This window comes from Pelobates fuscus, chromosome 2, assembly GCF_036172605.1.
Source record: "Pelobates fuscus isolate aPelFus1 chromosome 2, aPelFus1.pri, whole genome shotgun sequence".
Taxonomy (NCBI): domain Eukaryota; kingdom Metazoa; phylum Chordata; class Amphibia; order Anura; family Pelobatidae; genus Pelobates; species Pelobates fuscus.
In genome coordinates, this window is record NC_086318.1 from 175,838,691 (window position 1) to 175,856,330 (window position 17,640).

A 17,640-nucleotide genomic window follows, 5' to 3' on the forward strand; every position below is an offset into this window, starting at 1 on the left:
CGAATGTATCTGCTAACAATTGTTTGCAATATTGTATGTCAATACAAAAATAAAGAATACAAAAAAAGTAGACTATGATAGCATGTTCAGCTTACAAAAACAATTACATGACTTTATAATATTTATTGATTACATATTGCTTGTATTGCTCAAATTGCTTCCATGCATAGTTACAGTGCTACAGATACAGAATGTGTGATCATCAAGACAAAAAATACCAAGAAATAAAAAATACGTGCTCACATGGTTGAAAGTATAGCATTTATGCATATAAATCTATTCAGACACCTTATTTATTTATTTATTTTAATCGAATTACAGCCTACCTAAAAAAATCTGTATTTTCCTCACTCATTGCCATACTATAGCTTACATTTTCTTGAAAAGAAAATTAGTCAACTACGTAATCAAATAAAATTATCACATTTTCGTACAATGAAACTAAACACATCTGACTTAACAATAGTGTAATAAAAAAAAAAATGTCCCTAAAAATCATGCAAGTGCACTGCTGTGTAATTTTATTTTGGGAGTGGAGTATTGGAAATAAACTTACTACACTATGGCCACCATCATCTTCACCCTTTTCTTCATAATAGAAATACACAAAAGGAATCCACAGGAACACGCAGAACAATATAATAGAATAGAGAGCTGGAAAAACAGAACAAAAAGACAATCATGTAAAATAATGCAACTAAATTATCAGCGGAACAAACCACTATATCCAATTCCTGATTTAAGCGCATAGTTTAGCAGCAAAAATGTAAATAAAATGCAAAAACAGATGGTGCTTTCTGTTTGGACATATGAGAATATTAATGCTTCCACCCTCATAGTACCACTTAGATGAAGTAAAACATAAACTACTCTGTTTGTACAAGCTGTTAGGTTTACAAAGCTGGTCCTGTGATGCATTTAAATTGTGACAAAAAATACATATGGCAAATACATTTATTAAAGCACAGAAGATTTAAAACTTTTACTAGAATGTTACAGACTGGCCTCTTAATCTTATAATATAGGCATATTTTCTCGCATATGTGGGCCTAGCAGCCATTCCAGGAAATTATTCCCTTATGCAATAGAGTTGAAACAAACAATTTATCTTGGTGTTGGATGTCTGCTTTGGGACTGCCAGTTCCTGTGTAATATTTTCGGTCTGGTGAAAGACAAATTTAATCGGCTTGCCTCATCTGAAAAGTGACATTCCCCTATAGATATAGCCCACTCTGTTTGATTCCTCATACTAATTCAGCCCTATGTCATCAATAAAAATTTGAGCATTATTCAAGTGGTCACTCTACACATCACAACCATTTTGCAAATAGCCAACGTTATGGTGCAGAGAGTACTCTCACTTTCAGTTCTAAGCGTGGATTAGAAGTGCAAAGATTTGCAAACACTGCAGCAGCTCTAGGACAGCCTCTTGGATCAGACAACAAAAGAGGAGTAAAGTCCTACTTTCATATGTCAATTTAGGAATTTTGTTCAGCTCATGTGTATGGAATCTGCACATCACATGCACAAGTGGGAAAGATCCCTCCCCAGAGGTGAGACACAGCTGTGTACCTGTATGGTTGGCAGCTAGGTGATTGCTGCACACACCATGGTACATTAAACTGTGAAGCAGGCTGTGTATGGTTTGAACTCTGGCCCCGTCAACCAGAGAGTGTAACTAATGAATTGTCATTTTAACATCTAATAAAGCTGTACGGGGGGAAAAAAAAAGTAGCTTGCTGCTTGGGAATGATGGGACCAGTAGAGAGTAGAACTACGTAGTTTGAGGTCTGGAGTGGGAAGAATGTAGGAAGACTGTTCTGCATGGGGGTGAGCTACATGAGTGAACAGTCATAGACACATCTGATCAAGATGAATGCTCGCTGTCTGTTTCAAGCTGGGCTCTGTCGACAGTGGAGGATCTGTGGAAGAATAGCATGTGTCACCATTGCTACTCATGAATTCCTCTACTTGTAATATTTAGTTCCATATGTTCTTCTGTAATAGCTGCACCACCTTTTTTGAGTGCTACTGTGCTGCCTTCATGCTCCTGTTGGGGGGAGTGCCCCTGATTGCAAATAACATGGAATAATGCCTTGCACTCAAAGCTCTTGTGATAAAACCTTATTGTAAGAATATATATAGTTATTTTGAGGTCCATGCTTCTCGGTTAATATTTGTTCATTTTCTCTCCTTCATGTCAATCATGTAATGATACCTGAGTTTTTCCTAAACCACTGTCCTAAATGAGTTTATATTCGTAATATATGTTTGTGTAACAGAGTGTGTGTATATGTATATACATGTTTACGTGTGTACAAATGTAACAGTGTGTGTAGCAGCATGTAAGTACATCTAACGGTGCATGTGGGTGTGTCAGTTAGATGTGTGCCTGTCAGTCTGCCAGATGGCACTTTACTTTTAAAAAGCAAGCAAAGCAGTATATAATGTTATTCAGTCAATATTTCAGATGTCTCTACCCAATTTACGGAAGTAGACAATTTGATTGCATTCTCTTGCCCATCTGCATAAAATAAAGCAGTTGTTTGGTTTATTTTAAGTCCTTGGGATGTGATCCTTCGTGTTATAATTTTCAATTTGTTTTTTTAATGAATATATATATATATATACATATATATATATTTCATTTTGTTACACCTGTATGCTTGCACACTATGTGACAAGATGCATTATAGGGCTGGTTAAAAGAAAAAAATAATAATCCAGGGCTGCTGATAGGAGACTGGTGAAGTAGACAGTAACTGTGACATCTACTACTGATGCTGGGCTGACCAAGCAAATTTAGACTGGCGGAAAAAAAGAAAAAAGTCTTCTGTTTCACTTCTCTATCAGGAAAAATGTCAGAAAGATTGATATATCTAATGTGTCAGCTAAAAAAAATAAAAATGATAGTTATCGCACTAGAAAAGCAACATATTTTTCAATTTTCTTTCATGATTATATATATATATATATACACACACACACACACACATATTTTGTTTAATTTATTTAAATATTTATTGTCTTTTTGAATATAAAAAAAACACACAAACAATTACATACCATACCAGATATACAATATTTTTTTTTTTTTTTTAATTCTTTATTTTTGTTGTGCAAGTTATACATTTTGCTTGAATAGCCACAACAGCTAGGTCAAGCGCGACTGTAACAAGTGTAACATTAGTATGACATTTGCTTTTACTGCACATTTTTAAGATATGTAAATTAGACATTAAGGAAAAACTTGAGCTTGTAGAGTGAGTATGTTACGATAGCTGTGTCAGGTGTGTTTACTACATTTATGTAACGTCTATGTGGTATTGATAAGAACTGTCGTTAAGTGCGTAGTATTAGTGGAACTTAGAGTAGGACAGTGACCAGGAGGTTTCTATGAAGGCTCTAGTTCCACCTGGTTGGTGGCGTTGTCTAAGGCGGTGGTGCCGCGGTGAGCGCTATACGCTGAGTGTGCCTTATCAATAACCGCTATCAGAGAGTGTGTTATCTTAAGGTAGGGGGGGGAAGTACCCATGTTAGGTCGGGTGTGTGGGCAGTACTGTCAGAGGGGTCGATATGTTAGGATTTGAGATAGGCCGTGACCTGGCCTAGGCAAACATAGGTACTTAGTCAGGGGCGTAGTGCCTAGGACGGCGTATAGTACAACTCCTCGTCATAGAGTTAAAGCCTGCCGTGTGCTGTTTGGAGTTGGGGGGGTGGGTGATGTATTGGAGCCAGCTTTCCGGGCAATCCCGGTATTAGTATTGTTAGAAATAAGAATGAAAAACTAAGGAGAAACATAAACATAATAAGCAAAACATATTAAACTTGTGAGCCTTTTCAGACTGGCGGTGGTGGTTCGCCGATTTTCCTTTCTCTGTGCGCCCCCTGAGCTGGAACGAACGGAACGATGTTGGCTGGGTCCCAGGTTGTTGAGGCTGGAGGGGGGTTGTGGAGGCCCAGTACAGTGTCCATCTCTGTTATGGCATTGACTCTGTATTCAGCGTCCTGGTGTTGTACTATAAGTACATGGGCAGGTCCCCAGCGGTATGTCGTCCCTCTGGCCGCCAGTGCAGTCGTCAGTGGTTGAAGGGATTCCCGCCATTGCAGAGTGGTGCGGGATAGGTCAGCATAAAATGTGATGTCCATACCCTCGAAGCTATAGGGATTTTTCCCTTTAATGGCGCCCATGAGCGCAGCTTTGTCTTGCCCGTTCAGTAGTTTGACCAGGAGGTCCCCGGTAGCGGTGCCAGTGAGTTGTGGTGGCTTGGGTAACCGAAACATGCCCTCCAGCTGTATCCCTTTTGCTTGCTTGGCGGGTAGCAGGGTTGCAAACAGTCTGCGTAGAAAGTGAGGTAGCTCTGCCTGGGTCAGTGAGTCAGCTATGCCTCGGATTTTAATGTGTTTCCATCTGAGTTTGTCCTCCATGGCAGCTAGTTGGTGGGACAGTGCTGTGTGGGCTGTGGTAAGTTCCCTCACCTGTGTCTGGAGGTCTGCCACCTGGGTTGTGTGAGCTTGGGTGAGTTGTTCAACGGTTGTTAAACGGGCGGTGAACTCTCTGACATCCTCTCTCACTTGGGAGATTTCTGCCGATAGTGACTGGCGCAAGCCTGAGAGGAGCGAGGTGAGTATCTCCGTGGTCACCGGGTGTCCCCCTGCCGGCTGGCTTGGCTTTGCCGGCTCTCGGTATTCTAGAGCCTCTGTGCAGTGTAGCGGGAAATCATCCGTGCTGTCGGAGTATTCGTCCATGTCGGCCGCCATCTTGGGCCCCACTGCTCCATGCTGCCGTCGGAAAAGTTCACTGATATCCGCGGATTGCCGCGGCCGATCCGGTCGCAGTTTTTTGTTTTCTTCCCCATTGGTGTTGGGGTGCTGTAGTGCTGCTTGCAAAGCAGTAGGCAGCTAGTTTGGTCGGTTTTTTGGGGTGTTTAGTCGTCCGATTGTCGGAGCACTGCAGGGATGCGACTGATCGGGCTGAGTGCTGGCTCCGCCCCCAGAAATACAATATTTGACGCCCCAACCACCCTAATGATCTCAATACTCTTTTTATTCAAGTCAAACATTAATGTATCCGCTTTAAAACTCAATAGTTTCTAAGACATTGACAAACTTAAAAAAACAAACAAAAAAAAACAATAGTCTCTAGTCATTGGTAAATACAAGAAAAAGCTTCAAAATACATGCTATACATATAAACCATATTTTATATTTTGAATTAGAGAGGGAGAGAGAGGAGAGAGAGAGAGAGAGAGTCTAAAGGGTTATACTTTATCATTTTTGGTATATATAATTGTTTTTTCATATATGCCATCCATATTTAATTATAGGAAAGGGCTCCCTCTCCATCATTAATTGAAATGAGATTTGGTTTTTAATATTCCCCACGTTGGAGGCTCACTCTGCTTCCAAAGTTTTACAATGCATTGTTTTTGCTGCTATCAAAATATGAGTTGTTATATATCCATCTTTCAGCAACAATTTGGGCCAGTCAAGATGTAATAAAGCTGTTTGGGGAGAAAAAGTCACGGGGATGCCCGTGAGGTTCTCTAAAATGTTATATGTTAATTTCCAAAAAGCTTTTCATTTATGACAGTTCCACCAGATAGGAGTATAAGAACCTTCTGATTGGTTACAGCGCCAGCAGAGAATGGAATATATAGGGAACATCTTATTAATTTTCTTTGGAACCAAATGTCACCTCCTTAATATCTTATATTGTAACTCTATAAGATTGACATTTCTTAGCTTCTGGTATGATCTTATACCAATCCAAAATTCTAAACTCTATTTCAAGGTCACTTTTCCATGTATTTATTATATATGTAACAGGATCTATTATAGATGGATCTTTGTCATCAAAATGGGTATGTTTCATCAAAGTACTAACATTATCTCAATGTTTTAATAAACATTCCAATCCCTTAATTCCGTTGTCTTTCTTACATATATATTTTTGCAAATCGCTTTTAATTCTAAAATAGCAAAAGACTTCTTTTGAGAGAATATGGAATTCGTGAACTATTTCTTGAAAAGATTTTATCTAGGAACCGTTTAGAATATCAGTTAAAACATGTATACCATTCTCTTTCCATACACATAGATTAATTTCCTCCATATTATATTCTAGGAGGCTAATATTGCTCTTGGATCGAATAATGTTATCCCATGACAAATTATATTCTATCTTAAATCTAGATCAGAACTTTTGGGATTTGATAGGTGAAGTTGTTTTTACCACCATTATTTACTGCAATCCTATCAATGCCCAATCTTTTAGGATCAATCCACAGTAAGAGGGAGAGATCTGATATTTCCAGCAGACATTTTCCGATATCATACCAAGAATCTTTGGATTCTATTTTAAACCATTTAAACCTTAAGATATGCTTAAGAATAGCAGCGTTGTGATATTTTTTAACATTAGGGATTGCTAGCCCTCCTTTATCTATGCTTTTCTCCAATATCTTTCTCTTTATTCTTGGATTCTTCCCTTTCTATATATAATCAGAAAAAATTATCTGCATTTTAAGTAAATTCGATCTATGTAAACATGTGGGAATCGCCCGAAAGATATAATTCCAGATTGGAAGCACATAGGATTTTATGACGTTGATTCGTTCCAACCATGAAAGTTCCAAAGGCTTTCAATCATTAAGCATTCTAAGGGTCTGATTCAACAACAGTACCTCCCAATTAGCCTTAACCCCTTAAGGACCAAACTTCTGGAATAAAAGGGAATCATGACATGTCACACATGTCCTGTGTCCTTAAGGGGTTAAAGGGACACTATAGTCACCAGAACAACTACAGTTTATTGAATTTGTTCTGGTGAGTAGAATCATTACCTTCAGGCTTTTTGCTGTAAACACTGTCTTTTCAGAGAAAATGCAGTGTTTACATTACAGCCTAGTGATAACTTCACTGGCCACTCCTCAGATAGCTGTTAGAGATCCTTACTGGGTCATGGCTGCCTAAAATGCATCCAACATTCACTGTTTCCCCCCCTCTGCATGCAGACACTGAACTTTCCTCATAGAGATTCATTGATTCAATTCATGATTCATTGATTCAATTCGGAGATGAGGAGATGCTAATTGGACAGGGCTGTGTATGAACCATGCTGGCTCTGCCCCGATCTGCCTCTTTGTCAGTCTCAGACAATCCTATGGGGAAGCACTGTGATTGGATCAGGCTACCACTTCTGATGTCAGCAGACTGCTTATTTTTTATTTTTTTTAGGCAAACAGCATGCAGAGCTACAGCTTTAGGCTTGAATACAGTAAGATTTTTACTATATGTATGGAGGCATGAGGGGCCCAGGGGGGTTAGATGGTGGTTTTAACACTATAGGGTCAGGAATACATGTTTGTGTTCCTGACCCTATAGTGTTCCTTTAATTACATTTTTTGAATGAGAAGAATTATGCCTAAATACTCAATATCTGTGTCCCACCTAAAGGTATATTCTCTTTTTAGTCTCTCTTTGGTTTCCATATCTAAATTTAAGCTCATAATAAATTTAGATGTGTTGAGCTTATAGTTTGACATGTTTCCGAATAGTTCTAATTCGTTAAAGGGACACTCCAGGCACCCAGACCACTTCTGCTCATTGGAGTGGTCTGGGTGCCAACTCCCACTACTCTTAACCCTGCAAGTGTAATTATTGCAGTTTTTTATAAACTGCAATAATTACCTTGCAGGGTTAACACCACCTCTAGTGGCTGTCTACTAAACAGCCACTAGAGGTCACATCCGTGTCCATAGCCCAGGAAACCTGTGCTAAAGCGTCGCTGGACATCCTCACGCTGTGTGAGGACCGCCAGCGTTGCTCAAAACCCCATAGAAAACCATTGAAATGATTTTTCAATGCTGTGCTATGGGGAGACGTAATGCACATGCGCGGCATTGCCACGCATGCGCATTAGGTCTCCTCGGTCGGTGGGCGGGATCAGTCTCGCCCACCGGCCAACGCAATGGACAGGAGGAGCGTCGGGAGGAGGAGACAGCGGCGAGGGACATCGCCGCTGCCTCAGGTAAGTGACTGAAGGGGTTATCACCCCTTCAGTAACCGGGGATTGGGGGGTGGGAGGGAGAGGGACCCTCCAGTGCCAGAAAAACGGATTGTTTTCCTGGCACTGGAGTTTCCCTTTATGGGGAGAGAATATTAAGTTTTCGAGATCTGTTAATGTCATTATGACATAGTCGGCATGTAGATTTAATTTTGCCTCTTTGTGATCAAATTGGATTCCCTTAATATTTTTATTCATTCTGATATATTGTGAAAGAGGCTCCAAAGTACAGATGTAAGCATAGGGGAGAAAGGGCAGCCCTGCCTAGTTCCATTGCGAACCTTAAACCAAGAATAATATCCAAACCCATTATCCTAGCTGAGGGGTTCGTGTAGAGAGCAAATATCGCCTGAAGGATCCAGCCTTTGGTGCCTCTGTTGAATAATGTTTGGAACAAAGTTCCAACTTACTCGGTCAAAATCTTTATTTGCATCAAGTGAAAGTAAAATAGTCTGTTCAGTCCTTCTATTAGATTGGTCAATCAGATCTGCTACTCTACGGATATTATCAGAAGGATATCTCCCAGTTACAAAGCCTGTTTGCTCAGGATGGATTAGGGATGGGATTATAGGTTTCAATTATTAGCTAAAATAGCTGAATATATTTCTATGTCAGCATTGATAAGTGAGATAGGGTGATAATTTTCAATCTGAGAAGGATCTTTTTTGTTTTTTAATATAGGTATTAGGTTTGCCTGAAGGGATTCAGCTGATATTTCGCTTCTATCTGAAAAGAAATTAAATAATTTTGCAAGAAGTTTACATAAATCAGCTTTCCTAATTGTATAAAATATTCCAGAGAATCCATCTGGACCTGGGGCTTTGTTTTTTTTTATCTATCCCTAGTAACACTTCTTCCGTTATGAGTTAGTTTAAGTCCCTGATTTGGTCCTCTGTGAGTGTAGATAAGCCACATTTCTCTAGATATTCTTGGATCTCTAGATTTGTTTTAAGAGTTTATAAATTGTACATATTCTGATAAAAAGATCCAAAGGCTTCACAGAGTTCCAGATGGGAATAGATACGTTTCCTTTTGTTTGATATTTTATAGATTTGAGTGGCAGTACTTTTTTTAGCTTAGCAGTTAGAATTTTATCTGCTTTGTTTCCTTTAAGATAGTAGGTCTGATTAAGCTTTTTTTAAGCTAGCCTTTACGTTGTCTAATAGTCTTTGATTTATTTCTTCTCCAAGACTACCAATACGGAGAGCTGATTTTTCAGAAGAATTTTACTTATTTATCTCATTCTCTATTGAAAGGGCTATATACAGATCTGCTATAGTTAAACCCTTTTCTCGTTTAGCTCTACTACCCATTTGAATCAAATGACCCCTTACAACACATTTATATGTACACCATATTTTTTCAGGTGATATGTCTGTGGTTATATTTTCATCAAAAAAGAGCTTTGTTATTTCATTCATATGTTTACAATGATCATCTGAATCCAAAAGGGTCTCATTAAGTCTCCACGATGTACGGGGCCTCATCTCTACCTCATCCTTTATGTCCCAGAAGATAGCATTGTGATCTGTTATTTCAATGAGGTCAATCTTATTTATCTTTTGTAAGAGTATAGATTCACACAGGACCAGATATATCCGGGAATATGAATTATGTACCCTAGACCAATGCGTGAAATCTCTTATCTGGATGGAAGATGCGCCATACATCGTGGAGGTAATTTCTCCTGACAAATCTATTGAGGTTTTGTGCTTGTTTAACTACCTCTCGAGATAAATCAAAACCCCTTGGTAACATTTTATCTAGGTCTAGGTTCCATTACCATATTAAAAATCTCCAGCCTAGATAACTGGTCCTTTTCTAATTTTATTCAAGATGCTTATCTGTTCTCTAGCTGCAGCAAATACATTTATCAAAGTAATTATTTTTTGGTTTATACTACATATAAGCATATTATATTTTGCATCTACATCAATTACTTGGTATAGTATTTCCACTGTTAGTGTATTGGCTGCTAAGATAGAAACTCCTCTTTTATTTTCCATTTATCATTGAGGTATTTGTTAAAACAGTGTATTCCTGAAATTTAATTTTATCCAAATCTTTTATTAGCCAGTGTGTCTCTTGGATCATACATATATCTATTTTCTTTTCCCATAGTTAATTGGTAAGAAGTGATCTTTTGTTAGGGGAATTCAATCCCTGAATGTTAAAAGATAAAAAATGTAACCATATTTCCCATGTTCCCCTCCCCACACCCTCCCAATCTCTTTCTCCTCTAATCGCTTTGCATTACCATTTATGTTAGTCGATATTAAAATTATTTTGCCAAACAACAAAAAACACATTACATAAAATGCCAAATCTCCGTATCCCCCAGAGATATTGGCAGATGCCTTGTCCATCATACTTCTACAATGCATAATAAAGAAAAATGGTCTAATGACCTATAACAGGGAAGGCTTCTCTCTTGGGGCACCACTTGTGATGGTTGTGAGGGAGGGTGTAACCATATACACCGAGATCACAATGGTTTATATACAAGTATTTTTCTATGCGTATATAGAATAAAACAATAGATCATTCAGAGGAGAAAAAATACCAAGATTTACAAAGTACTTCTATTTTGAATAGCTTCCCCCTGTCTCTCTCTCTCTGTCATCTCTTTCCTGCCTCCTTGTCTCTCCGCTCACCACTCACCTCCAAGAAAGAAAAAAAAAAAAAAACACCACTCATAGAGGCAAGTATCAGCCAAAAGCCAAATCTATATAGGGGCGAGGGATATTTTAAGTTTGTATGCTTATAATACTTTAGCTATTATCCATTTCTAAAATATGTGCCGCTTCTTTATTAATCAGCTATATCTTATCTTGCATTTATGGTACAAATTATTAGATATATCATTTTGTAATGTATCCAATCTATCTGTGCTATTGTGAAATTTCTTCAACCAAATTTTAGAGTATAATAAATATTAATACAGAAAAATACAGAAATATTATCCCAGTGACTTCCTCATGGAATGGATTATGTATGGGTTTCTTTTTACCTCCTCTTATTGTTTGTGTGTTAATCATCCATTTCAATTTTATAATTATGTGCAATTTGTTACATGCTAACCGTGCATAGTGATTAGAATCTTAAGTGAATATTTCCATAATATTATTAGATATATGTGCAGTTAAATTCATTACTATAATAAGTTTAAGCCTTAAAGAGGATAATTGCCTTCCTAAATTCCCCCCCTTAAATTCATCTCTCATTGATCTATATATCTCCCTTCTCCTTTACCATTTGATATATGGTTCCTGTCTGTGTATCATTTTTGTTTCTCCTGCCATTCTTTAGCTTTTTCTTGGTTTTTGAATACTAATCTGACGCCATCCTTATAGACAATCAGACTAGTAGGGAACCCCCAGCTATATTTAATGCCTTTTGTTCGTATTTCCTCTGCTTCTTTTTAAAAATGTCTCTTTGCAGATCTTATGGAGTAAGAAAGGTCCTTAAAGATTTCCAGGTCTTTAAATCATTCAGGTTTTTGCTTTAACTGTATGAAAGTCTTTATTAGTAGTGATTTGGTTCTATATGATGAGCAGGCTATAATTACATCTCTGGGAAGAGATTCGGATACTGATGATGGTTTATATAATCTATGGAATCTTTCCATCACTGGTTGGAAGGATTCAGTTATAATTCCCAGGGTTTCAAAGAATTCTAGCAGATATAGCTCTAGATTGTCTGTGGTGATAGTTTCAGATATGTTTCTAATTCTTACATTATTTCTTCGGGGACGATCTTCTAGGTCTACTATCCTATTCTGCATTAAGGCTACCTTTGATTGTGTGGGTGTGTCAGTGAGAGGTGTGCCTGTCAGTCTGCCAGATGGCACTTTACTTTTAAAAAGCAAGCAAAGCAGTATATAATGTTATACAGTCAATATTTCAGATGTCTCTACCCAATTTACGGAAGTAGACAATTTGATTGCATTCTCTTGCCCATCTGCATAAAATAAAGCAGTTGTTTGGTTTATTTTAAGTCTTTGGGATGTGATCCTTCGTGTTATAATTTTCAATTTGTTTTTTTAATGAATATATATATATATATATATATATACATATATATATATATATATATATATTTCATTTTTTTACACCTGTATGCTTGCACACTATGTGACAATATGCATTATAGGGCTGGTTAAAAGAAAAAAAATAATAATCCAGGGCTGCTAATAGGAGACTGGTGAAGTAGACAGTAACTGTGACATCTACTACTGATGCTGGGCTGACCAAGCAAATTTAGATTGGCGGAAAAAAGTGTTCTGTTTCACTTCTCTATCAGGAAAAATGTCAGAAAGATTGATATATCTAATGTGTCAGCTAAAAAAAATAAAAATGATTGTTATCGCACTAGAAAAGCAACATATATATTATATATAAAAAAAAAAAGGAAGACAGAATACATTGTGCCAAATATTTGCCTACAAATTATTAGTAAAAGTCTATCCAACACTCCCCGAAGTGCTCCTTGAAACTTTTTCAACTGTTGGAAAATATGGGATCTAAATCCCTACAGACCCCAAGCTAATAAGAAATGTGCAACTTATTTTACATTTGAAGCTTTATGCAACCCAGAGCTTGTTAAAAGAGTGGGATTTTAATTTTGATGAAAGAGCCTTTTCCCCAATTTAAAAGAGTACGAAAGGCTTTAAAACTACTTTATCTTAATGAAACAGTTTGGGTGTATGGAATAGATCATGCCCCTGCAATCTCAATGCTGGATTCTCTGCCATTACGGAATTAAACCACTTTAGTTTTTTTCGATGTAGCTCTAGCTACACCTCCCCGGTCTGTGACTGACACAGGCAACATGAAAAATTGGCTTAATTTGCAATCAGATCCGAACTTACTTTAAAAGATATTATCTCCTGCTCTGTAAATTGAACTTGAATCAATCACAGGAGGCTCCTGCGGGGTCTAGAAGGCTATTAATAGAGCGAAAGATATACAACTCTAAATTAAAAAGAATTTACAATAAAAAAAAAATAGATGATATCTCTCTTTACACAAAGTGTTTAGGAAGGCTGTGTAAGTTACATGCAGGGAGGTGTGAAAGTTATTCAACTCCTAAAATGTACAGTGACATTGCAGGGGCATGATCTATACACTAAAACTGCTTCATTAAGTAAAAGTTGTGTTGGTGCCTATGGTGTCTCTTTTGGTAGCCAATTAGTTATTACATCAGTCTTCATTAAGGGTTCTTAAAGTAGTTCTGTGCTGGCTCCAGGCTATCCACAACATTCCTGCAACATCCTTACTGCACATTTTGGAGTTACAGTGGTGAAGTGAACCAATGAAAGTGCACATAATCATGAATAATTTTTTTTTTAGCTAAAAAGTCCTTGCCCTGTCACAATTTCCATTGTGGTTCTTGACCAGCGCATTTACATTGTGATTATGAATATCCAGTGTCCTCTGATTAAGGTAGGGTTTTGTATTTGGACACAAATATCCATAAACAGTGCAGTTTGATATTTTTTTTTTCACACCTGCCACATGTTCTAAATTTATTTATTTTTTTAAATGGTTCAAATATTTGTAATCAGAAATTGGCGTGCAAAATTGCGATTTGCGTGCCAACAATGTATTCTAAGTTTCTAAGTGATTAATAAAACCACTCTTTTTAATAATAAGATGTAGCACTTGGTAGAAAGAAAAAAAAGAGTCTAAGGACTTATTTGCCATTCATAAAATTGTGGATTATAAATTCACTTTAGCACTGAGAGGAAGCAGGGCAGTGACATTGTATTTTGCCACTCTCCTCTCTCACTTTGATCTGAGGCAAGAATGTCAGAAAGATCATTGCTGGCAAAGTTCCAATGGTTTACTGTGTCCAAAATACAAATACATAGTATTCTAGTTAACCCTTTCCCTGCTGATCGCAGTGAAAATACCGTGAACAGAGAGATCAGTACATTAGTACAGCTTTTTATATTTTTTGGCTAAAATCTGATCCTCTGCGATTTTGGCTAGTTTTAGTTGTGTGGGGTTTTTTTTTAACCCTTTCCTGTGGTCTGATATAGTGTATCGGAGTGTTTTGTTTTACCTACCTTGACTTTATTTTCCCCACTTTAGTTTGAAAAAAAAAAAAAAAAATTTATATATATATATATATATATATATATATATATATTTTTTTTTTTTTTTTTTTTTTTAAAGAAAGAAAAACTTTGCTGATTGCAAAGTTTTATTCTGAGATCAGTTGTTCATTTTCCTTTTTGGATTTTGGATGCAGGGGTCTGTGGGTGGAAGTGGGAATTGAGTGGGTGGGTTAAGGGACTATGTGTCAGGCAGGTAGGGAAAAAAAATATTTAGAAATTCACAGATGTAAACCTAAAACTAAATGATACAGTATTTTGCTAAATATTTATGCAGGATCTCATCGAAAAATAGGGAAGTGGAATAAAACCATAGCAAAGCATAAATATCAACGTGTTGTTTGTGACAGGGCAATCTGTGTTATTTTACTACTGTACATCTCATATTCCACACCACAAGCATAAACACTTTAGTGTCTACCAGCAGCAGATTGATTTTCAAATTAATCAAGAAACCCTGTATAATAATAAAGGGAACAAATAGAAGACATAAATTTTTTTAAAAAAAAAATAAAAATAAAAAACACACACAACCATGTAGGATATGATCTGGAGGACTGAAATTATGCAAGCAATATCACATAACTTTTTAGTTTTAAAGAAAATATTTTAGAACACCAAAATATACAAACAAATGCAAACATAAACCATGCAATAAAAAGGAAACTATTGACAAGATTCACGAGATAACAGCCGTTGTGTTTAGGCATACATAAAAAGGGTACTGAATGAGATGGATAAACCTAGCAGAGGACTAGACGAGTCATGTCAAGGTGAATTGATCTGTCTCAGAGGAGATGATAATCTTCAGTTTTGCTCACACAGCACATCCTTTGTTGTTTGTTGTCATAGTGCAGGTATTGTGATGGACAAAGTAAACACTGGAATGGAGTTTTAAATGTCCACCATACAAATGTTTATGCTATTAAAGTTGTAATGAACCAGAGAGCTACACACTCTTTAAGGGACACTATAAGCACAAAAACAACTTTAGTTTAATTGAGTTGTTTTGGTGTATAGATCATGCCCTTGCAGTCTAACTGCTCTATTTTCTATCATTTAGGAGTCAAGTCACTTTGCTTATGCAGCCTTAGCCCCACCTCTTCTGCATGTGACCTACACAGTCTCTCTTTATATTCACTGTAAAGATTAATCTAATGTTCTCTGAGCTATTGTAAAAATGTGTGCAGGGGGCTAGTTAGACCCCCAGCACACAACATTGTCAGTCAAGAACCAATGTCAATTCTGCGCATATTTTGCATCTGTCATTGCGCACGAACAACAGAAATGCTGGTCTTTCTGAGATCTAAATGCAATTAAAAGCTCCACTCACAAAAGGTCCTGACATCAGTCTCTCACGCCCACAGCAGACAAACAAACAGTCTCATAGCAAGCTTACACCCGGGCAAATATCCTCCCTAAGACAAGGCCTAGCAGTCAGCCCATGTCAAACCCCATCCCCTTCAGGAAATTGGTTCTTTATTGTTTTATTGTAGAAGTGTCTTGAAATCAGCATATTCAGTTGACAGAAGCCACAGAGTCCAGATGTTTAAGTATATGTGGGCTCTCCCACTGCTGTTAAATATAAGTTCCTCCAGGTAGCGGAGCCCCTCCATGTAATGCAACCAAATTAATTGGTGGGGGTGTCTCCTTCCTCCGGAATAGGGTTATCGGGCCTTTAGCTACACTCAGAATTCATATGGTCAAAATACTTTTTTGTATACGGATGAGCAGATTCTATAGTGTGATGTAAGAGGAGTGCAGCTGGTCAGAACAGAGATGGGTCATCTGAGAACCAGATTATAGTGTAAATGACTTTTGACCAGTGTTTATTATACTGAGACTATAAACATGCAAATTCAGAATTAAGTGTACTTACTGTAATAACCAAATAAAACAGTGTCCTCAATCTGTAGCCGTGTTGAATTGTTTTCTGCCCAATCCTAAAAGAAAAAAGAAAAAGAAAATAAAATTATTTTAAAAAAATGAGTAGGAGAATGTCAGTAAGTTACTTTAGCATATAATAAATAAAATACATTTTGAATTACATGTTAATATGACAAAACGTTTAACCAGGTAGCATCACTGTATAAAGACATTTTTGTGAAGCACATTGGTAACTAAAATGATCCTAATGTCATGAATCCCAATATCCCTGTGGGTTAAAGGGACACTGTAGGCCCCCAGACTACTTCATCTCATTGAAGTGTCTGTGTGTCCTGCCCTGTCCTTCTAACCCTGCAATGTAAAACATTGCTGTTCATTGGAGACAGATTAGAATTACAAATAAGGAACCCTGACCTCCCAAAGCAACAACTGGATTAAATTGTACATGTAATGTCATGTCAGATATGTCATTAATCATCAGTTGATAAGCAATATACAAAAATGTATATATTGGTTTATTTGTTTTTTGTCTTTTTTATTTTTATTTTCCAAGGTCCAGTGCTGTCTCAACTATACTAATACATTTTAGAAAGTCTGTTCCTGGAAGCTGTTGGGCTTTTATGCCCCTTCCTAAAAAGTTATAATTGAATTTCAAATCAAGAATAACATAGCATTATGGAGAAAATGGCATAACGTTAACTTAAGTAGAACACTACCTTAAATGTACCATTCAAATCCTTCATATAGGAGACAAGAAAGATGTCCACAGGCAAAAGTGCTGAAGTAATCAATGCAATAGCCAAAGAAAAGATTGCTGTAATAGTTGAAATCACTTGGCTTTCCCGATGGCATTGGTATTTTCGGACATAAACCCAGCAAAAAACCAAGATAGCCTGAAAAAAAAGAAACCATTATAAATCAAATAAAACAGGTTTCTGCTGGTAGCACGCCTAAATTGCTATCATATCTATTACTAACAATACATTTTGATATTTATTCAGTAATAGTGGTAGTTACTATAACAGTATTTTCTAAATCACTCTTCAACTGTACAAAGGGAGAGAACATCTAGTAGAAAAAAAAACGAGAACAACGAGAACATGAGTGAGGAGTTGTGATTGTGCAACATTGAAGGGAAAAAAAACTACTTGGATTTAAAAATAGGATCACAATGCATCTCATTCTAAAAAAATGACTAATGTTATGCGCACTTGCAGGCAGCAGCAACACAATTTTAATCTGCTAAAAAATATATATATATATAAAAATAGGAATGGGATGTACCAGACCATGTATTACAGAAAGCTTGGGGTTTTGCTGGAGGACTTGTGGTCTCTGTCCCTGACACAAAGCAACATACAGAACACGGAGAGGCAATGTCAATCTTAATAAAGTATCATTTCAACAATATCCTTCAGTTACATGATGCTTCTTGTCAACATATAGCTAAATACAGGAGGGACACCAAGTATTTCAGCAAACATTTCACCTTTGGATCATGCCTGAAAAGGAGGTTTTAGAACAGCAATAATTATCACAAAAGGCAAGTGCACAATAAACATGACAT

The 17,640-nt window shown here is 37.0% G+C and overlaps 1 protein-coding gene across 1 annotated transcript in view; it reads right to left on the bottom strand.

Annotated features, from left to right (window-relative positions):
• Window positions 1–17,640, bottom strand: part of LMBRD1 (LMBR1 domain containing 1) — a 132,057-nt gene that overhangs the window by 100,626 nt on the left and 13,791 nt on the right. Inside the window, exons 2-4 of the mRNA XM_063442972.1 lie at window positions 16,790–16,966; window positions 16,066–16,129; window positions 557–654 (exon numbers count right to left, since the gene is read on the bottom strand). Coding sequence (XP_063299042.1) covers window positions 557–654; window positions 16,066–16,129; window positions 16,790–16,966 — 339 coding nt within the window. The remainder of the gene's footprint in view (window positions 1–556; window positions 655–16,065; window positions 16,130–16,789; window positions 16,967–17,640) is intronic.